The sequence below is a fragment of the Ascidiella aspersa genome, chromosome 3 (assembly GCF_963924565.1).
Source record: "Ascidiella aspersa chromosome 3, kaAscAspe10.2, whole genome shotgun sequence".
In the NCBI taxonomy this organism is placed as follows: Eukaryota; Metazoa; Chordata; class Ascidiacea; order Phlebobranchia; family Ascidiidae; genus Ascidiella; species Ascidiella aspersa.
The window spans coordinates 8,207,855-8,233,729 of record NC_139449.1 but is presented as its reverse complement, the minus strand read 5'-3'; the positions used below and the strand labels follow the sequence as shown (position 1 = coordinate 8,233,729).

The 25,875-nt window shown below is 36.1% G+C and overlaps 1 protein-coding gene across 1 annotated transcript in view; it reads right to left on the bottom strand.

Annotated features, from left to right (window-relative positions):
• LOC146159028 (uncharacterized) overlaps positions 1-25,659 on the bottom strand; it is a 79,758-nt gene extending 54,099 nt beyond the window's left edge. Inside the window, exons 1-10 of the mRNA XM_083383458.1 lie at positions 25,479-25,659; positions 23,717-23,866; positions 23,191-23,347; positions 22,799-22,903; positions 20,661-20,732; positions 18,856-18,969; positions 5,405-5,594; positions 3,845-4,023; positions 2,941-3,108; positions 306-512 (exon numbers count right to left, since the gene is read on the bottom strand). Coding sequence (XP_083239584.1) covers positions 306-512; positions 2,941-3,108; positions 3,845-4,023; positions 5,405-5,594; positions 18,856-18,969; positions 20,661-20,732; positions 22,799-22,903; positions 23,191-23,347; positions 23,717-23,866; positions 25,479-25,651 — 1,515 coding nt within the window. The 5' untranslated portion in view covers positions 25,652-25,659. The remainder of the gene's footprint in view (positions 1-305; positions 513-2,940; positions 3,109-3,844; positions 4,024-5,404; positions 5,595-18,855; positions 18,970-20,660; positions 20,733-22,798; positions 22,904-23,190; positions 23,348-23,716; positions 23,867-25,478) is intronic.
• Between the last annotated feature and the right edge of the window lie 216 nt (positions 25,660-25,875).

Genomic DNA, 25,875 nt, shown 5'->3' with positions numbered 1-25,875 from the left:
TGCAAATACCTCCAACGCACGCAAATGTCTGCTGAAAAGAAAGGCGATGAGCAAACAATGTTCGATCGTGGGTCGTTGCTAGCAAGAAATATTAAAATAAAAACGTCATACAATTAACTCACTATTATGTACGACTTTTTTAATTCACTATATCTACGACTTAAAAAGTTATTAAACTACCCTTTTCTACTAATACGAAAACCAAAAGTGGTTACGCCAAAAATGGCGCTACGCCTGCGTTGGAAAAGCAACCCCACAATGACGTCAAAAATTGCAACTTCAACTAAAAAAATGACGTCACTCACCTCGTAGGCGTCCTGGTTGGCGAAGTTTCTCAGGCTTGGGTCGGCGCCGAGTCGCAGCAGGGTCCGAACGCACCCGTCCTGGTTGTAGAGCGCCCCCACGTGGATGGGCGTGTTGCCGGTGGCGTTGCGACAATTGAGCAGGTCGGGACCGGGCTCGAACGTTGTGAGGATTACGTCCAGGTGGGGAAGGCGGCCGTAGCGACAGATCTAGGCAAACGAGGTGAGTTGCTGTTACTTTGAAGGAGGGTTGCGGAGTCGGTTAGAACTAACCCTCCAAAAATAAACCAGTGTCCGACTATGGACTTCGTGTCCGACTATGGACTACTGCATTCCATAATTTATGGCCGGCTAAAGATTTAAGCCAAAATTTTTTCAGCTGAAATCCTATACACCAAAATTTTATTTTCTTGGTAAATTTACTAGGCCGCCGGTATACCACGCCAAATGACGTCACTAGCGTGATATTCGGCAAACATTCCACGCAAGTCTCTGGCGAGAAAGCAGTGGAATGCAATCAGGCCAGAGTCCCGAATCGTACGATTTCGTCGAGTCCCCAGCACGACTCCGACTCTCCAGCCTGTATTTCACCGATTTGCGAAACTAAATTAAGGTGAATGTTCATCAATCCACTTATAGGGGTGTCATCCCTACTTCCGTGGCAACTGCTAGGCTCAGACACTACTGACTTTTTCCTGGTCTCCTTCTTGGCCAATGGAAAGAACCCAGCCACAACCCTCATTCTTTTCTTTACTTTTACACTTTACCTTAGTTCTCCGTTCACGATCGGTGAACAAAAAAGTGAATTATGGTTGTTGTTTAAAGCACGGTTTAAACTGTACTCCTTGGTAAATAATGGTCAACTGCTCATAATTCCGATTTTAGGGAATATTGATACGATATAGAAATTGCGCTTTTGTCCAAGCAACAGGTCCAAATTTCGGTCTTTCGTTTCAAGCAGGAATTGGGATTATTTCGTTGTTTACCAAACAGAAAAAACGCGTTGGACAGGTGCGAATTCAGGGGCCTGTGTCTCCCTAAAAAAACATATATTTTTTCTAATTTTACGATGTAAATACTTTTTAATTCGCCTCATATGATCAATTGGAATAACTATTTGCTTACATTTCTACGTATATTATGGCGAGACTTGAAAATATTATTAGAGGGGAAATCCGAAATGTTGATGATTTTATGCAAAACTTTAAGGGCGACAAGCATGACGAAATAGTGGTAGTTTTTTAAATTATCGCTGCCTTTAAGGTCGAAACCACGTAAAACAGTTGGAAAAACCAAAATTTTAACAACCCATCACAATATCCTTTCAACCAAAAAAATAAATAAAGTACTTCACCTAAAACTAAGTGCGTTTCTTATCAGTGCTTTCCAAGACATCGTACTTTAAAATAAGCACCAAATTTTCAAATTAACGCGAAACGGTGCCTCTGGCTGAATAACTAAAACTCTAAGGAGAAAAGCGAAACGAGGTGTCCTAAGATTACCAGCACACATCCGCCAAGCCAGTCTGTACTTGACGCACCGCTGCACACAGCAGGTACACATTTGGTAGAGGCATGCAGAGCGTCGATTTCGCACCAAGAATTCGCGACCCATACCTTCACGCCTAATGGAGGTTGCATACCTCCAACAAACTGCTGTTCGTTATGCGGTAAAAAACACGAGCAGCCAAGGGCACAGCTTCCCGAATTCGGGTTAGCCAATACAATTTGTTGGGGATCGCGAGTACGATTACGCCACTTCTACACAAAAGGTTGTAACGTCTGTTTAAAATGTACGTTTAAAGACGGAAAGCTAATAATGAATTTGTGAAACTTTCAACTCAGCTGAATTCTTCTTCAAAAAATACGCCCAAGAGCAAATTGCAAAAATCTTATTTTATTGCATAGTAGGGATATTAAAGCCCATACAGAGGTAGGTAGCATTTTGAACGCTTCGAATATCTATTTATTTATTTTCAACCAACTGTTAATTTGATGTTTGTACTTACTAAAACCCCTAACCATTATTCTCAGATAAGTTCAATAACTTCTGTGAAAGAGTCACGAAAGAGTTGCAAGACATAACAGTTTGGACAACGTAGGTTAGCACTCATGTTTGTGCAGGAATACTGCACAACCACTTGAAATTACCAAAGATGAGTTAGCGTTTTAGTTTGATTTTCAAAGTATAAAAACTACAAGAATCCAATCCATTGCAAGGGACGAATTTACAGTATTTAAAGAGTTTAATCCAGAGTTTCGCAACCTTTTTGCTGAGTCGTTAACTGTAACGGTAGAATAAACGAAATTGAAACAGCACATTAACTGTGCAACAAGGTTTAAAAAAATATTTTTAATATTCTGCACTTCAATCGTACACAAAATATTGTATCAAGAAGCTTACCAATAAAGCAGAAATTGGAATCCTAAAAGAGTTTGAAATATCTCTCGGCACCCTTGAGCGTTAAAAATGGCACCCTAGAGTGCCGAAGCAACCCGGTTGAAAACCACTGGTTTACCAGTAAATAATTTACAAAATATCCGACTCAAGGCAAAAAAAGGATAAAAATGCGTGGCTGATATGGTTGGGTGTCCAACCCATCATTATACAAGGTGGATAATATACAAGCAAAATTTACCTGATGTAGCACCGTCCATCCTTGCGAATCTGACGAGTTGATTGTGGCGCCGTTTTGAAGCAGCGTCCGTAGACAGTCGACGTGGGATCCGATGAGCGCGCAGTGATAGACCGGACTTAGATCACGTGCATCCGTGACGTCAGGAGAAGCGCCCAGGTCGAGAAGGGTCTAGAGGGTTAAAATGAGAGTTAAATTTATAAATACGGCAAAGAGTATATGGGTGTTGTGAGGATTTCAGACCAGGTAAGACTACCATTACTGCGTAAACTTTCGCATTTCAGTGTAAATGTTTTATGAATAAATTTCATTGTGTATTCTATTTCTTGCAGTCAAAGGTCACTGAGCACATGATTCTTTAACATTGTAGTTGACCTTGGGGCAAATAGTGTTTCTAAACCTTGTCGGGGCAGAAGCCTTGTCGCCTTTACTAAGCTCTAATAGCGAAATTCATTGATAGGTAGGCAGCTTATATATACCCAACTTTTAACGTAAATTTGAGAAATTACGTTTTAAAGTAGAAAACTCTATGTTGGATTGCAAAACTACGGATGAAATATTCAAATTCGTTCCAATTAAGATTTGAATGCCCGATACTAAGGGTATCAGCGAGGATCCTATACCAAATTAAAGCGTTTCAGCTATGACTTGCGACCTAAACTCAGCGATTTATACCTCAAAAGGTGGATAAAAAAACAGTCGGTTAACAACACAGAAAAATAAACAATTAGCAATTTTCGGCCAAATAAGCTCATAAAATTACCTTCGAATATTTCAATTGCTTAAGTAGGTACTATAATGACGTCATTAGGTATTGGATCGGATCGCGATACTTTTTGTTCAAAATATCGGTTATCGGTATGATTGAGCATCGGACAACACTCATGACGTCACAGTCAGCACTGACCTTGAGAGCCGTGAGGTTGCTTGACCTTGCCGCGACATGAATCGGCGTGAAACCTCGCCGGTTACGGAAGTCCAGATGTGCCCCTCCGCCCACCAGCGCCATGATGACGGGGGAGCACGACAGGTCTTTTGTGACGTCATTATGGTTGTCCCCTGTGGCCGCCAAGGTAAGAGGGGTGTCTAAAGCAGGAAAAATAAAAACATTATTTTATTACATCCAACTTCTAGCATTTCCATAGCATCCAATGGCACCCATAATACTTTTAGTAATGTTTAGAAGAGCATATTTGAATGCATTTGTAATTCGAAGATTTGACATTGCACTGATTTTTAGCAGATGACTTGAATGGGACTCGAGTCGTTTAAAATGACGTTTTTTTTAGAGAAGAAACATTATCATCTCCAGTAGTGTGCATCTACAATCTACATAAATGTATAGTTAAAAACGAAGCTTGTGTGTTTTTAATACTCCTGATTCAATAAAAATAAAATTTCGAAACCGTTCCTATCCAGAACAGATACCTGGAAGTGAATTTAAATACAGTAGAAATACAAGAAATGACATAATACGCAAATTAAAACTAGGTAAAAGTGTATAACGATTAGAGGATGTCTATTTTGACAGATTCGCTCATTTACGCTTGCACCAATACGTGATTATTTGTTGATTTGGATTAGGGAGGAGTTGGCGTTTGGGTTTGGGTGGTGGTAGTGTTAGATCTAATTTTCCGAGTTTTGCAGAATTTGAATGATTTATTCGGAAATCGATTTAAATTTCTTTGTTAGCCGGGTAAATAGCCTCAGGAACGGCCAGTAGGATTTTTGACTGGATCGCTCTTTTACGATTGCACACGTTAGTAATTATATGTCGATTTGAACTACTTTGGTGTCCGGTTGGCATATTTACATAGTGAGATACGATACCTTGAAGTATTTTAGCTTGCGCCATGTAAATTAAAGGACTAAACTGACGCAACTAAACAGCGAATTGTGTAAAAACAAACAGCGGCTTTCCAATTGGTTAACTGTTTGACGAAATACGGCGTTTATATTGGTCATTATTGTTATAGGTGCCATCATAGCCTTTAGTATGTAAATATGCGTCCAGTTAGTAGCCTCTTCCGTACTAGATACAAGTAACGAAGAACAAAAAAATGGTGTTGTACCAGTGAATAATATAGTGATTCTCAACCTTTTCTGGCTTACGGCACCCCTCAAAAATAATAAATAGATTTTCGACACCCGACTGTAATTTTCGTTGAGTGTTTTACTAAAGTTTCACTATAAATGGAACTGGAACAACACATTTAACTTAAGACATGTAGGGACATTTGATATAATGGTCTCTTACATTTGATATAATGTCCTCTGATTGTACACAAATAGTTGTATCAAGAAGCTTACCAATTGAGCAAAAATCACATTCTTAACAATTCCGAAATGCCTTTCGGCACCCTTAAGCATTAGAAATGACACACTAGGGCACCGCGGCATCCCGGTTGAGAACCACTGGTATTGTGATAATAAGTTTATTGAAGAACGAAAAACAATGGTTCCGTACCTTCGCCTGAGGAAGCGTGAAAGTTGGGATCGACGCCCTTTCGGATCATCGAGTGGATTTTGTCGACGTGACGTAATCGCACGTACGTCATCAGCTCCTTTCGCTTGGGGGCGCTCTGCATCTTGAGCAGCTGGCGCGACTCCTTCGGCGATCGCATGATTTGGTGGAAGACGCGACGCTTGTAACGCAGCTGTGCGACAAGTGGGTCTTGTTGATTATTTCTTTAGGACGCCATTTTGTATCAATAATGTCGATATGTCAGATAATAATTGTGGGACACAAGGTTGGAAGAACAAATGTTAGAAGCTTGTCAAGGCTGTCTAGGAAAAAACGACTAAATTTTTAAAGTTAAGGTATTATATGCTCGATTTTACTGAATGGGAAATTTAGAGCAATATTATAAACACAAAGAAGCTTACAAAATGACTCCTCCAGAAAATAAGTGATTTTAAACGAGAAAACACATCCGCGGAAACCGCCTGGTTTCGAAGACACGTTTTTTAGGGTTCACTGGTGAATTCAAAAAGCATGACAAACACATATTGACCATTTGCATATTTTGATGCAAAGCAAGAATAAACCGAAAATCTACCTAATATTTCTAACGCAAAAGGTCACCCAAGAAATACCCAAAAAGCAAACAGCCACGTCTATGAAATCTTTTTTGCATTGAATAAATATAGACATTCTCCCGGAATGTATGATCACTCCGAAAAATGCCGCGACCCTTGGAAAAAACAAATGCATAGAGGGTTGCTACACAATTTTCTGAAAGAAAAAAACTCAAGGCCATTCAAAGACTTTTCAAAGAAAATCTGTAGGTTTTAAGTTAGATCACTCGAATTTAGAACAATTTGAGAACAAAGTAGTCTAATGCCATGGTCACTAATCAAAAAAAAATATTGACACTTTTAAAACACATAACCTAAGCTGGGCGTAAGATAAATTAAAAAAAATATTCGAAAACTTAAAAAAAACATAGCGTTTTTCGACTTTTAAATACGTAAATCAATTCAAAAACTTTGCGACAACCCAGTTCATAAAAGCATTGAAATCCTGAACCGGAGCATTATAATTGGATTGCCAAAAACATTAAATGATCAAAATTTTCGAATCGCACAATAGTATCAAACAATTGTAAATACATAAGGGGAGACAATTTGCTTCAACTGGGATAAAAGGATTTCATCATAACGTTGCCTAATTCGCCAGTTCACTTGACATTTGCTAACATTAACCCCGCCTTTAAGCCGAAAATCGACAACCTTTAAGCACAGATATGACCTTTCCAATAACTTTACCACAATATTTTTGGCGCCCCCGGGGCAAATAAAGTTTATCAGTTGGTGAGGGTTTATTAAATCGCATAGACTTCAACACCAGAAACAAGCATTTTAAAGTTGACTTACAAAGCAAAGAGAGGGAGAAAACGGCAGCAGATTAATATTTTTGGGAATTTTTTATGCATTTTCCAAAAAAGCTATAAAAGAAGCCCATACATTCCCTTCTCCTGCTCTGCTGAATGTCATTGTTTTGCTTAAATTATATGTGGAACTGTAGAAAAATAATAGTTTCCTATGTTGCAGCGAAAGGCCCAAACAACAAACTGCATATAGTGGCAAATTTTAGGTGTTAAGACATTGATAAAATCTTAAAGAATACTACCAATCCACTTACCCAAAAAGAAGAACTTATGAACTACAAAAAATATGTTATTAACAAAACATCGTAGAGTAAAGGTTTATTGTTTAAACATTCCAAAGCCGATGATTTTGGATCACAGCTAAAATAAGATAAACCAGGTAGCAATAAAAGTTTGTCGTGCTTCCAATCAGATATAAAACGAATATCAACCCGCATTTCAGCCAGGTCAACGCACGACTTCTATTTAAGAAACGAGTTTTATTTAAGAAAATAGAAACTAGCAGTTGAAGGATTACTTCAGTTTCTTATCGCTGAAAAAATTTTGCCTTAACAAACGTAAAATATTTTTCGGCACATGACAATTCAATTATCAAGTTTGTTTATTTTAGAAGTGAAATACCGGCATTTTCGCTTTGCTAGAACATTTCTCAAAGTTTGATTACCGGTTTTGTAAAAAAATGCTAGTATCCGACAGTCCTAGTTAAAAAAAATTCAAAAAGCCCCGCCAAAGAACCGCAGTTTGTAAACCATGGCGTAATGTTAAATCAGCGCTTTAAGAACGGCGCGCAATATGAACAGCTTGGTCACCAACTTTTTATCAACTCTACGTAAATTTGCTGCATAACTACAGTACAAAAAGGTCGGAGCGGTGTGGTTCAAAACGCCGCATCTAGGGTTAAACAACTATGAGCGACACTAAAGGTCGAATCCGTGACATTGAAGCCGTGAATCATACACCAACGTCGGCGCGTGTTGCGGTTTCAGAGCCGGTTCTGATTGCCTTAAGGTAAAGAACACGTGGAGCTGGCACCGAGCCTTAATAACGTGGCGAAGCGTTCTGCCGCAAATACACAGCACGTCGGGCAGCAATGCTTGAAATACGAGCTACGCGGCAGGCGCGCTTGACATCGTTTGCGGCCTAACGCGTTTTGGGAAATAGGGCGTTAATTTGCGTCATTCCAATAAATGTTCTGACGTAGCTTGTTAATGAATGTCAAGGCCGAAAAGGTCGACTAAAATGTCATCATCTTAAGAACGACATTACGATAAGCACTTGTATCTTCATGCGTTAATGCGACTAAAATATATCAAAACCTCGCTTGTAAAAGGTGGGACGCAATTTGGACTGGCGTATTTTTTGGCCAATTTGGGAAATAGGGGCGTTAATTTGCGTCATTGCAATAAGCTTTTTTTTTTTTAAAGCCAAAAAGGTCGAGTAAATCGATATCACCTTTATTAAAACTTTTCGATACGCACGGGATCATCAACAGTTAATGTAACTGAAGTATATCCAAACCTTACTTGTAAAAACTGGAACGCAATTTGATAAAGACGTTTTGAAACGCAAGTTGTACTGTACTGGTGTATATAGGCTATCTTTTGGCCTAACGCACTTGGAAAAAGGACGTTAAATTGCGACATTGTAATAAACTTACTGAGGTATCTTTGACAACCACAGGTTTCGAAATTCGACCAGGTTCCATTGCATTTCTTCCTACACTTTTTCTATTCCGTCATCTTGATTTCACTTTAGCTAGCCTACAGTTTTACTCCTGCTTTTTTATCAGGCAAATGGTCAACTTTGTAAGGAAAATAGACAGAGGACAAAGTGACAATACTGTAATGACCTGTCAGTTTAATGTTTCCATCATCTTTACTCTTAAATACTCAGCGAAAAGTAATACCTTTTTAGCGTCTAGTTATTTGGCATTTTAAACATACCTAAAGAGCGCAAACTTACTACATTACTAAAAGTTCAACAAGTGCAGCGTACTTGGGTTTAAAAACGCATGGTTTCACTTATGGCCAGTTGCACGTAAATTGTTCAATAAAAAATGGAATATGCGCGTTTTATAAAGACTTTTTAGTGTCAGAACTCTTGTTTCGGGATGTCCGTACTAGACTTTTATTCCAAAACAGATATTTTGGATCAAAAGTACTGCGACTTCAATGACGCCATCACAAGGCCTAAGCCAAGTCGATAAAATTGTTTGATAAAGAGTAATTTGCTTAGGTTTCAAAGCAAATTTTTGATTTGGAGTTATGAAGTTTAGATACTTCAAATTGGTAACCTACTGTTCTTGATAGTGTCACCTTTCAAAGTTATTTGCATATAATGACTGAATTTCCCATATTAGTTGCTATCAGATAGGCACTCAGTTTTGATACAACTCGACATCAGGTATGTCTTTCGGTCCGATATACTCGCTGCTGCTAGTCCCAATAAAATAAAATATTTTACACTATTTGACGTTTGGTCCATTTTCGGACAACGTCGCCAATTTTGGCACGATTTTAAGTTAAATTGAGTGCATTTTGTTTAAGTTATTAGGCCTAATTTGCTTTGAAAAAAAAAAAATTTTACACCTTAACGTTTCGTCCAATTTCGGAAAACGTCGCCAATTTCGGCACGATTTTAAGTTTAATTGGGCGCATTTTGTTTAAGTTTTAGGCCTAATTTTGCTTTGGAAATTAAAATAAAAAATTTACATTTTTAACGTTTCGTCCAATATCCGACAACGTCGCCAATTTCGGCGTGATTTTAAGTTTAATTGGGCGCATTTTGTTTAAGTTTTAGGCCTAATTTTGCTTTAAAAAAAATATTTTTACACCTTAACGTTTCGTCCATTTTCGGAAAACGTCGCCAATTTCGGCGTGATTTTAAGTTTAATTGGGCGCATTTTGTTTAAGTTTTAGGCCTAATTTTGCTTTGGAAATTAAAATAAAAAATTTACATTTTTAACGTTTCGTCCAATCTCCGACAACGTCGCCAATTTCGGCACGATTTTACGATTAACTGAGTGCTTTTTGTTTAGGATATTAGGCCTAATTTTGCTTTGGAAATAAAATTTTTAACGTTAAAAAAACATTTTTAACGTTTCGTTCAATTTCGGACAACGCCGTCACTCGTCAATTTCTTTTCGATATTACGTTTAATTGATCAGACGATAAATTAAATACTTCCCGGACGGAGCCTATACATACGAACGCAATAAATCGGTGAAGCTGCCAATTGCGACTTGGCTGTTTGTCGAGCAAACATTGGAACAAACGACAATTACGCCGCGACGGGGATTGTGTGACTTCAAACATCGGCGACAAACACAAAGACGATTATGACGTAACCCCTTGCGCGGCGATTTCGACGATCAAAGAAAAGGAGTCGAACGAATTGTAGCCGAGTAGAAAGTTTCCAAATGGTATTGACAGTCGACGACAAAAATACATTCGGAAACACGCCAGCTGGGAATTTGCAGAACGGAATTTAAATTTTTATCATTCTTTTGACATAAACAGCTCCTCTGGTAGTTGTAATTCCCTGAATAAGGTTTGCCGAAACGTTGGTTAAGAATTACAACTATCAGAAGAGCTGTTTTGATTAATACAACAGTTTATACAGGCTTAAAGTTATAAAACGTAGGGTTTGGGTTTGAAAGTAAATTATTGTTTTGGGGTTCTTCTTATACACCTTGTTCTTTACAACACCCCCCAAAAAGAAGTCCATTTGTGTCAGGTCAGGTGAGCGTGGTGGTGTACCGCAGGTCAATTTAAAGCATACAAAAAAAGTTTAATAACTGTAAGTCTACTTTTGGCCCACGCTCTATATTCTTCTTTCAAGTTTTCGTACTGGGAATACTCGTAACTTACTAATGAAGTAAATTCGTGTAGTTGGTTATCGTGTTTTAGAAGCACGAAATGACGAAACTAAAATTTGACCAACCCTAAGTCGTGATGGAATGCGTGAGAAAGTCAAACTCCGCTTTTTCGCAATAACTTAGAGATAATTAAGTTGATCACTTTTCACTTTTACTTTTTAGATATACCAAAAAGGGTTTCGAGAGGCGGTTCATCAAAGCTAGTGACGCTTCTTAGTCAATAAAGTTGGTCATACTTTGGCAAATCCATGTCTGAACTAACTCAGAACAAAAACTTGTATCTACCTCAAAACAAACTCTGCCTCACTTTCAAACAGACACTTGCACTAGTAAAACTAACTGTCGACAAAGGCAGTATTTTCAAGGCTATGTTATTCTCTCGCTTAAAGCTAAATGCGCTTTGCGCCTTATTCGAGAAAATCTCTGAACTTCTGTTTAAACTCAACACGCCAATTGGTTGCTGATTCTTAAGCCAAAACTGAAATATCTCATTGCCTAATGCTAGTTGTGTTGCGATACCTACGCATGAGTCGATGTAAAGCGTGGGCTTTCAGGTTATACGCATTTCAGTGTATTTCAGTCACTATATCATGTACTAAGAATTAAGATACACTGTTTACATAAAAACTGTTACACAAAGGGCGTTATGAATGTCATGGTGAATTATTACTCTCACATTATTGTTGATTTGACAGTGACTTATTTTAATGAAATGTTGATTATTGACTTTGATTTGCCGTAACCATTGTGTTTATAGTCAGTTTTCAACTTGCCAGAGATTGTCAAAAATGGCGATTTGTTCAACACGTCTAGTCGTCTATATAAAAATTGTACATCTTGTAAAAAAAAGGCATTCATACTTGTTTCACGGTAAAACTGTAAAAAAAAGGCATTCATACTTGTTTCACGGTAAAACTTTCAATCACATTCACATTTGTAAAGAGACACAATATGATGCATTTTTATGGATAAATGATCGAAACTTTTCGATGGCAGCCAAAAAAGCATAATCTTATACGTTGGGCGATTATTTGTGTTTTGACCTGAAAAATGAGTAATTTTGACAAACTTGGACATAAAATATTGTTTAACAAATTTTTCACTTGTGAGGAATACATCGATTTCAAAGCACGCATTGCACAAAAAAGGCGTAATCAATGTTCCAAACAAGTTACGTAACGCAGAGTTGCTTGATTAACAAAAAAGATTAAAACACGGGATCTGAAGGAGTAGTGTTTTCAATGGGTCCAAAAAATATTTTTCAAGCCTATACAACAGCGTTGTTAAAAGTTCAAGTTGGCAGTTTTATCGTCGGCGAAATATACTCACACAAAGGTGCGGCTGAAATATATTGCACGGTAGAAAAGCGGTCAGAAACGAAGAATGAACTGTTTATTCAGCACCATTGTCGGCAACTTTTTGACATTTCAAGCACAAAGCACAAGCAACAATGACTTTCGTCCCTACAACGCTTTTTGGGTTAACCAGTGGTTTCAAACTTTTTGTTGCCGTGCGCCTTTTCTACTTTTTAAAATCCTACGCAAACCCCTAGTAGGGATGTCCGGTTCCGATCCGAAACCACATTGATATAGGTCAGGGGTGTCCAACTCAAACATGCCGACGTGCCAATTTTTATCGAATAACTTCTCCCGTGCCAAAATTTAGCACCTATTTTTTTTCTCATATTAAAGGCGCTTTTATACAATAAATAAAAAAACAGTATAGTGTTATAAAATATCAGAAATAATTGTTTGTTGTCGTAATTGCTGGGATTGTTTTGTATTGTGAATAAACAATGACAATATGCTGTATAACAAATTTAGCTTTTATGACAATTGGCTGTATTTTGGGGTGCTTGCGTGCCATTTTTTATTAGGTCACGTGCCACATTTGGCAAGCGTGCCTCATGTTGCACACCCCTGATATAGGTGTTTAAGGCAGCAATTTCTACCGTTGGTGGTAAATTCATCAAAATATAGTAGATTGACAACTAACTTCTTCACGCTTAAGCGAATTTTAGTCTAACAACCTGAAAAAAATTATCTTTGAACATCTTAATTTTATTTGAGAATAATAATGTCATTGGTATTAGATCGGATCGCGGTACTTTTGGTAAAATATCGGTTATCGGACTAAAACGTCAAGTACCGGACCTCTTTACCCCCCCCCCCCCCTCCCCGAGTTTTGGCGTATTACGCAAAAACGAATTATAATCGAAAATTAGCCAGAATATTCGTTATACACGCTAAAGGCATACACAATAACCAAAGTGGCGGTTTAAAGTTTAGTTGATTTTTTGCTTCGAGAAAAAAGCCTATGACGTAACAATTGAAAGTTTGATTGCCCTTAACTCGAAAAGTAACTTGTGCTCAACAATAAGAATTGATTTACCTTAAGTCTAAAACTAAAGGGATTCTAAAACACCTTAAGAAAATATTTTATAACACTAAGTTTTCATGTATAATTTTGTATTATCTCGTTTTTCTCTGAATTTTTTAAGTGGGAAAATGTTGTTACAGAGAATTCAATCGAGTATAAGTAGTTTTACATAGAATTGTGTCGCAAAACGGGCCTTCGGTTGTTATTATGCGAGGCCATTAGACTGGAGGTGTGTGTGCTTCAGCCATTAAGGAAAACGGATTAATAGTGACGTAAAAAAATGACTAGCTGATTGAGAAAATTAACACAATTTTCGGACTGGCAGATTCTACTGCTAAATGTTTAGTTTTAGTTTATGCTGTGTTGTTTAATTTCAATTTTTTCGTTTGACCAATAGTATACACGGCAAGACTAATTGTTAATTGCGTACTAGTCATTGTCTAGCAATAACCGAAAAATTATTCCGGAAATACAAGTCTGAAAGGTGGAATCTCATGTCTAAGTAAGAATGAAATAGAGTATTTTTGGCAAATGCTGGCATTTAGTCTATTTTGGATAGATTTTTGAACAGCATTGGTTTCCAGTGAAAATTGCCTGTTTGGTCTGATCTGCACAATTGTAACCGATGTGAAATTTTGGAAACTGGCATGTTTCAAGCATATGCCACTCACGAAAATATTAAACTTGACATTCGAACTGCAAAAAGTCAACATGTGGCAACCACTTGTTGTCAGTATACTTTGAGGCAAAAGGCACACCATAAACAGACAAATTTGTAACCGTTGAGTAAATCTCAAGTGCTTATTGCTGCACGGATAGCAATTTGAATTTAATTATGACTGTCATCCACCTGTACAAAGGTTATTCAAGTTTATACCACAGGCGCGATTGTCAAACCAGTGCGAATGCGATCGCTAACACGGATACACCAGTGAAAGGAATGTCAGATATGAAATTTTATTAACCTTCGAGCAGACATTCAAAAGACGCCACTCCGACAGCAGCTATTGTGACGTAATAAAGTGGCGATGTGCAACCGGTCGAGCGCGACGGCCAGTCCGATTTGTAGGAAAACGGCGGAACGAGATGAAAAGGCGATTCAGATGTTGGAAAAACGTTTTCCACTTCCGTTACACGTGTTTTACTTCAAATGTTATACAAACTTTCAATTTTAGGATTTACTTTTTGATTCTGGGATGGTAGTTGGTTATAGATAGCTTTACAAATACTAAAAAAGGAACTTGACGGTTTAAAAGTCAATCAGTTAAATGTTGGAATAAAATTTCTGTCCAACAAGAATTTTAGAAAACAAATTCCCATTCAACTGGAATTAAAGATAACTGTGCATTTTCCATATTTAGTAACAAATGATTTTAATTCTATATGATGCTTTGTTAGTTGATTCATTGCATATCTATTATCTAGGGATACAAATTAATCAGTAGCAGCTAGATTTGTATTGAGTTGACAAAGCAAAAATAACAAACATACCATCTGTTTTTTACCAACAGTCGGCAAAAAAATCTGCTTTAATAAAAGCCCAACAAAGGTCAACGTTTCAGTGAAACCGCGAAGTTTATTATTATTCAACGGTCATGAACCCGTTTTAATCAACATTTGATCAGCTATTCAAGTCTAGAAAAGTCGAAATTCTAGATTTTCATTCAAGTCTAGAAAAGTCGAAATTCTTCGATTGCATTATAATGTAGAAGAGTGGAAATTGTTTGTTGTTTGTCACTCAAATCCAGAAAAGTTGCAATTCTTTAATGCATTTCAAATGTAGATGAGTTGAAATTCCTTACTTTCATTCCAATGTAAAAACTCGAAATTCATAGTTTTCATTGAAATGTAGAAAAGTTTAAAACCCGTTTCAGCCCAGTTTTGTGGTCTATTTCGTCACCTCGACTCGATTTCAGGGGCCACTCCCTCAAAATAGCGTTGAACTGGTGCGAAATGGGGGAATGGATATTTTCAAATAGCTGCTTTGGGCAGGGTCGGTAGCGAGCGGCCGACGAGACAGGCTTGCCTTCGCACTTGACCTTCGCGTGGTTTTGCGGCATTTCACCACGTCTGCTCGACACAAGCACCCGACTCTTAGGAATGTCGACGGCGAACAGAAGAGAAAAGTTATGTCTCATTTTGCGCAGTGGCAATATTGTCTCAAAAGGTACCAAAAGAAAAGAAATCTCTGACCAACAAGAATAACTGCAACCCCTACTAATTTAACTTAACTTAACTCTTTTGGTTTCTCTTTTCATAGAAACACAAAATGACCAGACCTTATGTCCTCTACTTTTTCATATTTTGATTTATTTTTTCCCCATAATTCATCTTTTTGCTTTGCCCTATTATTTTCGTTAAAAAAGTAAAAGATAGATAATGCAAAACATAAATAAATATATTATTATCTGATATTTTTGTTATATTTTCCGATAAAACTGACGTCACAAAATACCCGCTGTTAAAATGCGGAGTGGCGAAAAAGTTAAAATGTTTTATTTAAAATATTTGACTAACTGTCCAAGTTTGATTCGAAATAGGTCCCAAAATCGTATGCAAAAACAGAAATGTAATAGTTTTGCAAGAAGATTTATCATTGTTTTTACGGGGGTTCAACACCCCAACAGAACATTACAGGAAGAAGATTTACTTGAACACACTTAAATTGTATTCTATTGATTAAGGAGACTTGGTGTAGCAAATTCATAGCGAAACGTATTTCACGTTAAACAGTCGTTTTCAAACTGAATGCTGGTGGAGTGCGTAAAAACTCGCGGTACGCTTTTATCATTACTTAGCAATACAACTATAATCTTCAATAGAAAAAGAGTGGCCAAGATAAATGATAAAAGATTCATTCTTTGCAAATAAAGGAACAAATATTTTATCATTTATTTGGGCCACTCTTTTTCTACTGAAGATTATCAACAGATCCGTGTTTAGTGTTCCTAAATACAACTATACTTTAATGAACAGTATGCACTTAGGCTTGACGTGCCAGTACAACGTATAATGAGCATACGCATATTTGTTTTTAAACATTACAAGTTTGCGCGACACACTCGACTATCTCCAGAGGCACACACTACACACAGTTAAAGAACCACTACTTTAAACACATAATAAAATATCTGACTTTGGCGAAGCTTTTAGACCGGGACAAAAATGAGTTCAGTCTGGAAATTGAACACTTTAAAATAGTTTAGATTCCTTTTCGCATTTAGTGGGTAAGGGCGGAATGACATTGGTTTCTGATTTACATTTAAATATAATTTACACCATTAAACAGGAGCGGTATTTTGTCAAACCCATTTTAATACGGAAAGAAACGTCAGTTTGCTATATAACGTTTTAAGGATACTAACCATTTAAAATCTTATAATATTAAGCTTTCATAAACATAAATAAATTTCAGCAAAATGGCTTCGTTTGAAGCCAAGTGGTACGTAGCAAGTTTAATTAGGTCGTTAGAAAAATTAAAAGAACATTGATCTAAGCTCAAAAAAGGGACAGAGATAAATAAAGACACCAATCCATTCTATGTAATACAATATAAAAATACCCGTTTGCAGCAATTGCAGCATAAAAGCCATCAAACAGCGTTTTGTACTGCTTACGAAATGAACCTGATTGACCTTTTGGAACCGAAGAACATAATGACGTCATTATGTAAAAATGCGTCTCGCGTCGCAAAACAATGGAAGTTATGTGTTTGCCGTAAGCCTGGGGCGACAGTCCGGTTAATTGTGCGTCAAACCAACGCCACGAATTACGCCGACCTGACAATGGCAGGAATATGACGTAATAATGACCATTGTGACCGCAAACGGTGTCTGATTGGGCGTCGGTCTGGGGGAAACACCCGGTAATTGGCTGTTAAGCGTCGTTTGTGAGGTTTAATGGCATTGATTGCTGCGCAGCGTTTCACAAGTCACGTGTGAACAACTTACAATAAAAAGAGTTCGCCACAGAAATCCAAAAATGTAATTTGTTTCAAATATAGTTACATAACAGATGTTTATGACAAGTTCCTATATGCTTGGTTTTGTTGTATATTGACAGTTGACTATGCGTTTAAAGCCAAATAAATCTTCCAAAAAACTCGCGACTACAAAGTGTCTATTCAACGATTTCCAGAACAAAAACACCAACACTCTATAATTTTCAGTTCATAGGGAACAAAGCAGGCGGATTTTTCATAATGAACTGAGGTGCAATAAAAATATTATCAAAAGAGCAAGAACTAAATATATCAAGGGGAAACAAATATACTACTGTGCATTTCTTTATGACGTATTTTAAACATACAACTGTGGACAATAACTTCAAAAATTTTGCCAGTTTTTAAACATTTGTTTCTAAGTTTTCTATTACCCTATAAAGAGTGCAATCAACTTAAAACACACTTGGGAAGCTAACAAACTCCCTAAACCAGCGGAAAGTTACTTGTTTTATTTACAGCACCCATAATATTGCTATCAGACATTATAATGTACTTTGACTAGCTTCTGATAGCAAGTTAAAACACAGTCTATCCAGGTCTCCAATGCTTTCGCCGTTAGTTCAACAACCTTAGCCGAAACGTATTTTAATAAGGTGCCTCAGTCATAAGGTGTTTAACAAGGGTAAGACGGTGTACATGCGTACGACAAACATTTTCACCTTGTCTCGCTGCTGTGTAGCGAGATAGGTCGCTTGTATAGCAAACATAAATTCGACCGCGAGATCGTTAGACCTTCAGGCTCCAAATTTCCTTTAAGCTTTTAAGAAACGAACTTAAGAGAATACTTTTGACATAAAATGGTGCTTAAACTAAACAAAACTTTTCTAATTAAAAATCTACATACAGGGTTCCCTCACAATTCTTTAAAAACTACTTTTTAACGATAATTTATAGCCTTTAAAAGATCGAAAATTGGATTGCCCGGCGTTTTTTTAACGTAATTTGAAAACAACGGTATAAATGCACTGGTCACCACGATACCAAATAGTTGGAAAACTAGTGTTACAGCGGTTATTTTTCAACATATAACTTAAGCTGAACAAAATATTCAAAGACTAATTAAAGATGTTTTGAAAAGCATCGGGTTTATCTAAGACTTTTAAATACGTAAATTAATTCAAAGACCTTGTGCAACCCTGTAAGTTACATCGCGAGTAAAACACAGTCCACGTGTTTCGGGAAAACGCACTCCTAAGCTGTTTTCGTCAAAAACGTACATCGCACATGGGCGCTAGAAGTTAATAGGCTTTTCGCGGTAGAAATGTGTGACCAGAGATATATATCGCGCAGATGGCAAGACCATAAAACTGTAAACTGCGTTTTAAACACTTGGCTCGAATGCACAAAATCAAATAAGTTGTACTAACCCCAAAGATACATAGGTTGTATTAGTGTATTACCCTCGAACATGTTGCCTTTCTTTCTACCAGGCGGTAAACTACATAAACTTTGGGTAGCACGCTATATAAGCCGTGGAATAATATATAAATGAACAGTAATTTCTGCCGATTTTTTCCAGTCACGTCAACTAAATGCTATTGACCACTCCAGACCGAAAATTCATATTTCTGTTATACACACGCAAAACGACAAAGCAATTAAATCCACAAAATACGACTACGTCGCAGAAAAATTAGAAAAAAAACATGGAAATACAAACAATAGTGCCATCTATTACACTACAAAAAAAACGTGTTTTGTAAAAAAAAATTCTGCATTGGATACAAAAAAATCCATACCATGAAGTATGATTCAACACAAGGTCTTACCTCGTACGAAGCTACGCTGCCGCGTTCCAGGTAATCCCGCAATGGCTTGTGGTCGAGCAGAAAGCGTCCCAGCTTCTTGCAGTAAAGTCCGTAGTTTAGGGCGTCCGACAATTTCTGCGATCACGGAAAACAAACAATTGTTTTTTTCTCGTTTGACTTGAAGAAGCACGGTTGTACGAAAGCTTGTCGAGATTTTAATACAATTTTTCTTTATACAGTGCCACCTGATTACCCTACAAACAATTTAAGTTGCCGTTAACAGCGTGAAGGGAGTATGTAAAGCTTCGCCAGTTCTGTCAGATTGACAATTTTCGTAAAAAAAACAAGGCAAGGCAATGTCGAATTGCCTTTGTTTGCTACGCTAACAGCAAAACGACTTGGAACTTTTAAAGTAAGTAAGTAATCGCACAACAATTTTCGTGCTTTGCACAAATCTTTTCGAGTTACTATTCAGTATGTTTTAGCCCAGTGCTTACCAACCTTTTTCAGTTTGCGACCCACTTTTAATGTAAGTTTCATTTTGTGATCAAATGAGATATGACCAGACGAATAAAGTAACATAAAACCTGCATTTTTACTACTAGCGTACGTACTCAAATAGTTAATGCGACACGACACATTTAATTGTTAAGTATTTGTGATATTGTTGCATAAATGTTTCGTAATAACAATGCAATAATTTTCCGATCTTATAGAAAACTGTAACAGTTAGAAATGCTTCGCGACCCACCGGAAATAGCTTTGCGACCCACAAGTATACGCAAACGTGAAGGGAATATGTGAAGCTTCACCATTACTCTAAGTTTGACAAAGTTCGAATTGCTTTTGCTTGTTACGCTAACAGCAAAAAAGACTTGGAACTTTGGGAAGTAAATAGTAATCGCAGGGCACTTTTCGCGCTTTGTACAAATCTTATGGAGTTACTAGTATGTTTTCGCACATTTTTAGGAAAAGGTTCCAACCCATAGGTGCCAGTGACGTTTAGACTTATATGTATGTATAGAAATCCATCTATAGTTAATTAATTTTTGACACTTGCGCGAATCTCTGGAGATAGACAAACGCGTTTTAGCTCATTACTGATTTTGCCTTTTAGTGCAGCGCTGCCGTTGATCCATTGGCCCTTGAAGCCTGTTTCCAAAATCAAGTGATAAACGTTATGTGAAGCAATGCGAAATATTTTTTCTAATACCAGTTGAAAATTCGTGCACAAGTTCGCTCAAGAAACAGGAGTTTATTTTTCGAAAATATTTGTTTTAAATAAAATTAGCCATTTTGGGCCTGGGACGTACACGCAAACAATATTGTGTCTCGCTGCCTAGGATCTCGAGCCGCCCTGCTTTACATATTTACAGCACTATTCTTAGAAATAAATGTTTCTCATATTTTAGGTTTTTACAATTGTTTTTGCTGAAAAAAAGAAATTGCGGTACTTCTAGTTTTATTGGTTGAGTACCAATGCTATATCACTTGGTATTGGGTATCGGCACCGATCTGATGGTACACATCCCTAGTCCGAAGATTGAAAAGCGGTTGAGATTGAAACGCCGTGCTTTAAAATTTACGTTGGAATTAACGTTAGGTTTTTAAATATACAGCCAATATTATTATTATCAAAATAAAGGTTTTAATAGACAGGGACATAGCTTCGGAAAACTTATCAGCGATAAAAGGTGATTTTACGCTATAAGTGCGATACTAAATTTGTCAGGGAATAAAACGAAGGCCTAAAGCGCGAATTCGTAACACGTTCGTCGTTTACGCAGGTAATTCGCGCAATATGATCAACACAAAAGGCCACTTACCTTGGCCAGAGTTTGTATAATCCGCTGCTTTGCGGTCCACACAGTTTCATCGACGTCAAGCCGCACGCATTTCTAGCAAAGAGAAAAAAACGTAAACGGGGCGTTACTGGCAAAGCACTGGTTTTGAGGCGGATTTGCTGTTCCAGAAGTACTTGGATTGGGTTGCGCAATGGCGGTTTCAAACACTAATACTGTTTTTTGGATACACTATGCACGGGTCTATAATGTAGCTTAAAAATGAATTGTAAACGAGTAGATTGGCATAATCTTGATTAGGACGTTGCAAAACAAACTTGCATCATCTTCAGTTAATATATGAACAAGTTCGTATCAAAACGTCTAAATAAATACTGTTGTTAATGTTTAAAGTTTATCAAAAACAGACAGCTATTGATAAGTTTAAAACGCAAAACGGATAAGGGCACCGAGTTGACAGCTTATAATAATGCTTTCCACCTTATTTTCAATTCATTGTCTGGATTTAAAAACATTTAAGTTTTTAGCTGATTTAATAAAATTCATGTTGTTCTGTCGAAAAAAACATTGCTTTGAACAAAAAATTGTTTTGCACCAATACAGGGGCTATTTGGGCGAATATAAGGTACAGACAATTTTTTCTAATATTAAAATATCAGTATGAATAAAATAAATATATATGTTATAGAATATTGCATTTTAATTCCTGTAGAAAAGAAGAGGGAATAACCTATTTTTAATAAAATATAATAAAAAAATGTTGAGTCTAAAGCAGGGGTGGCCAACTAGTTAAAGACAAAGGACCTCATTTTTTACTATTTTAACTGCAAAAAGCCACAGCTTACATATTATGGACCAAACTGAATGTTAAAGCTCTGTTTCTTCCTTGTTCACAAGGAAGAAAGCCTTATTCTGCAATGGCTTTCGGTATATTATTCACACATATCTAGGAATTTTGACTAGAGTAATGCAAAAATTTGACGTCACAAAACAAGTAATTGATGCCCTACTGATTTTGCTCGCAAGAATCAACTTATAATAGGATTTCAGTTGGGGCAGGTAATCAATGTTAACTTAAGAAAGCAAAATTAACAATGTACACTATACAAACATAATTACAACATAGATTTAAGAAGTGCCTAAATCTTAGATAATATTTTCCACCACTGGTCTATAGACACGTCACTTTTTAGTTTAAAACAAAAATTTAAAAACTTAGTACCGGAGTTACCTATAACGTATTAGATAGTAAAGCAATAGAAAATTGAAATGGTTAACTGAACAAAAAGTAAATAAGAAAAGCATGGCACTTAAACATAAGTAAAATAAAACACTGTATAACTGTAAAAAATAAACATACAAATGATACAACACAACTTCCTAATTGACCCTAAAAATAGCAAATGAGAATAAAAAGCTCATAAATTAACGTTTTGGTCATGCAATAAAACTGGCAGGCAAAAAATGAACCTTACCAAAATATATAGCCTTCTTCAGCACTGTGCCTAGAACACAAAGCTTTAAAAACATACATGATGATATGCTGTGCAGTAAATTTACATATAAATCAATATTACTAATGCAAATTGCTTCTGATGCACTAGTACAGTTCTAGGAAGTTGTCCTACCTAAATCAAGTTAAAGTGTCTAATTGTCAAGTTAATGTGCCCAATAGTTTTATAACCCTGACTAAATAAAGTCTACAAGTGTATAACACTTGTACATCTTGGCACCTCAAAGCTGAAAATAAGATAAAAGACTAGTGAGTAGTGTGGCAATGGCTGCTAGTTACCTTGAAAGAAAGAACAGACAGATAAGCTATCAAGCATTGCAGTGGGGGGTGACATTCAATAATATCACAATGCAAGGCTTATGAACAAGTTGGTCAGCACATTATAAGTGTTTAGTACAACATTAACACAAGGAAATGTAATATAAACAATCAATTTTTCCGTAATCAAGAACATAATACCATTTAAAGAACCACTACAATTCAAAAAAATGTCAGAAAATGCACTGCGGTAATAGTATGTATTATTATAATATATATATATATACTCAATGTATTCTATCAATTTTATATTCAAAATCTTAAAATTTGGCCAGGATTAAAATGTACACAATATCTATTTAGAAAATCCTAAAAACGCATAAAATCTTACAGTTAGTTTTTGTTCTGTCACAGATATTTTCAACAGTGCTCTGTTGTCTTCTTCACTTTCAAGGGGACATTTGCCCCCCTCAGACTTTACATCATCCTCATCAAACTAAGGAAAAAAGAAAACAGCACAAGTTCATCAAAAAACAGTTGATTTGTCCCTAAAAACTGTAGCAATTCAATGTAATCACAATAATGAGTTCCATATTCAAAATTTAGAATTATTCTTGTTAATGAAATCTCGTTTTTTTTGGTAATTAAAAAACTCAAGTTAAAGTTATTTGTTGAAAGTGCTTATATAAAAGTTAGCTCTTTGAGTGTATCAACCTAAAATAATTTCAGATCAAAAAGCACCACTTATTTTTAAATCGTAAAAAAACAAAATTTTGTGCCCACCATTGGTAATGTGGATGACCGTTCGGTAGTATGTGAAGAGTTGCTTGATGCATTAGAAGCCCGTGAAGCAAGTGGAAAATCGTCGTGGTGTAAAAATTCATCTCCATAATCCTCATCAGAGTCGATGGAATCACAAGAATCATAATCAGAGTATTGTCTGCAAATGGGCATTTAAGATTGATAAGGATTAACTCTTGAGATTACAGTGTCAAGACTTGTGAATTGAAGCGAAAAATCTAACATTTGGTAAAGGTCAAATATAAATGACATATTGCAAAAACATTATTTTAAAACAGACATGTTTAATGAATAAAAAACAAATGTAAAGTCTAAATAAAATAAGGTTATTTTTGCATAAGACTTGGACACCCACTTGGCCTACATATTATTATACATGAAATTTCCTACATCGTAGCAACTGTATAGACATTGACTTTGACTTAAATTAATTGGGTAGATATTTTTTTAATATAAAGAATAAAGAAAATTTAAAGATAAAATAAATTTTATAATGACAAAAAAGTACCTGGATACTTTGGACATCGGTCGTTTCATCATAAGTAGAGTCCTATAATCAGGTGATTGTGGGATTTCAACCGATCTGAGTGAACCGTTTTTTTTGGCGAGCAAACGGTGACGTGATTCCCATTCTGTATCTGGCGAGTCACCAACAGGCCTGAAACACACATTAAGCAGTTATTAGAGATTGACAGATATCCCTTTTTGTACCATTACGGATACCGAAAGTTAATCAACGGATACCCGAAGCCGATACCAATTTTTTTATATAACTAAGAAATGTTCAAACTTTGAATCAATTAAATAAAATCCAAATACTGTTTAGTTTGTATACCTTCGTTCTTTATTAAACTATTATTTTGCATTAACTTGGCGTGATGCTAAAACCCAATTTTTTTCATTAAAAAATGGGTAATTTGTTTTGTTTGAATGTTTGTTGTACAGGAAAAATTATATCATATTTTCGCACTATAACATTGGCCAAAGTATCGGCCTACATTTACTGATACCGATATATCGGTAGAAGCCAAATATCGGCCAATATTATCAGAAAACCGATACATCTGTCTATCTATAGCAGTTATAGAACAGCCAAATTTTAAAACAAAGTGTTGACATTAGACATCTAATTAACTACTTAGTCCCCAAATACTAGCAACACTCTGCCATCGTTAGTGTAGCTGAGAAAAAATAAACATTTCAGTATCTATATATATTAGAAATATATATATATATGTACCTAAAACCTCTAGATAAACAAAGGCAGACCGGTATTTAGTACAGAGCCATGACAACATAATAACTAAACAATAATAAACATTATAAATTTGTAGCAAATGGCTATTTGCCCAAATGTGTACCTACGATGGATCAATGACATTCCTATCTCTTTACAACAGTGTGTGCAGAACAAACAATGATATATGACCAAGGCAAACATGTACTTTATACAGTAGCTCACTCATTTATTGAAGGTAATAAGAATTTAGGAGAAATCTATCTATATATATCGCTAATAAACATTACCTTTTAACACAAATAGATTTAAAATAAAATCAGGACTACAAGTCTTTTAAAAACCGACCTTCGCAGATAAGTCAACATAGTCATGATAAAGTACAATACAGATTACAGACATATACATAAATATATATATGTTAGCATATGGTCTTTGATTTTTGTATTTTATGTTATGGAGTGGGCGTACATGCTGCAGATGCAACAACATTTTTTGTAATACAATCAAATGTATTACTCACACTCTGAACTGAATAAAAAAACAAAATAAAAGGCGTTTTGCAAGAGCATTTAAATTGTTACATATTGCAAGCAATAAGTATTTTGACGCTTTATTGTAGCAAATTGATATTTTTAAAATACCCTTGGTTGATTTTACCATCTAGTCGTTTTTTGTGTGCTATTTGACATTGCACTGCAAGTGTTACAACTTACTGATTGTAAAAGCCTTGGTTATTGCAGTTCAACACAGTAAATCAAACTAGTAGCAGGTTGGTCAACATCGTAAAATATATACTTAAACTGCTACTTCAAACCACAATTTTAAATCAACAAAGAGTAAAATGTAAGTTGGTACCTTACATCCAATATTGATAACAGCATTGCTAGATAAATTCAATACTTGATAGAATTTTAGTCAATATGATGCTGGGTTCACTTTTATTAGATAAAATGCAAAATGAATTGTAAATATATTTTGTAAAAAATAAATAATCAAGATGTTGTATTTCCTATTGAAAATTCCAAAATACCTTGTAAGGTCGTCAATTGGCTTGTCATTCCGCGAAAACATGGAAATATTTCGCAGTGAAGAGTTTGACTTTTTCCGCAGTAACCTTCCTCCCATAACATTGTTATTGTTGTTGTTATTTCTGCTTACATCAAGCTCAGAAACTGCCGACCTCATCCCAACAAATGATGACATGGCACAGATTACCACTAACTAGTTACATCCAGGCTGAAAAAAATGTAGTTCTTAAATTGTATTACGTTTCAATATCTATAGCTTGCTTTTTACATCTTAAGACCTATTTAATGGTTATACCAACATATCCTATGAAGAAATAGTTTTGTTTAAGTACCTGTTAAAAAAACAACTAAACAGCAAGTCAAAAAATGCTATACTTAATTAACCTAACAATATACATA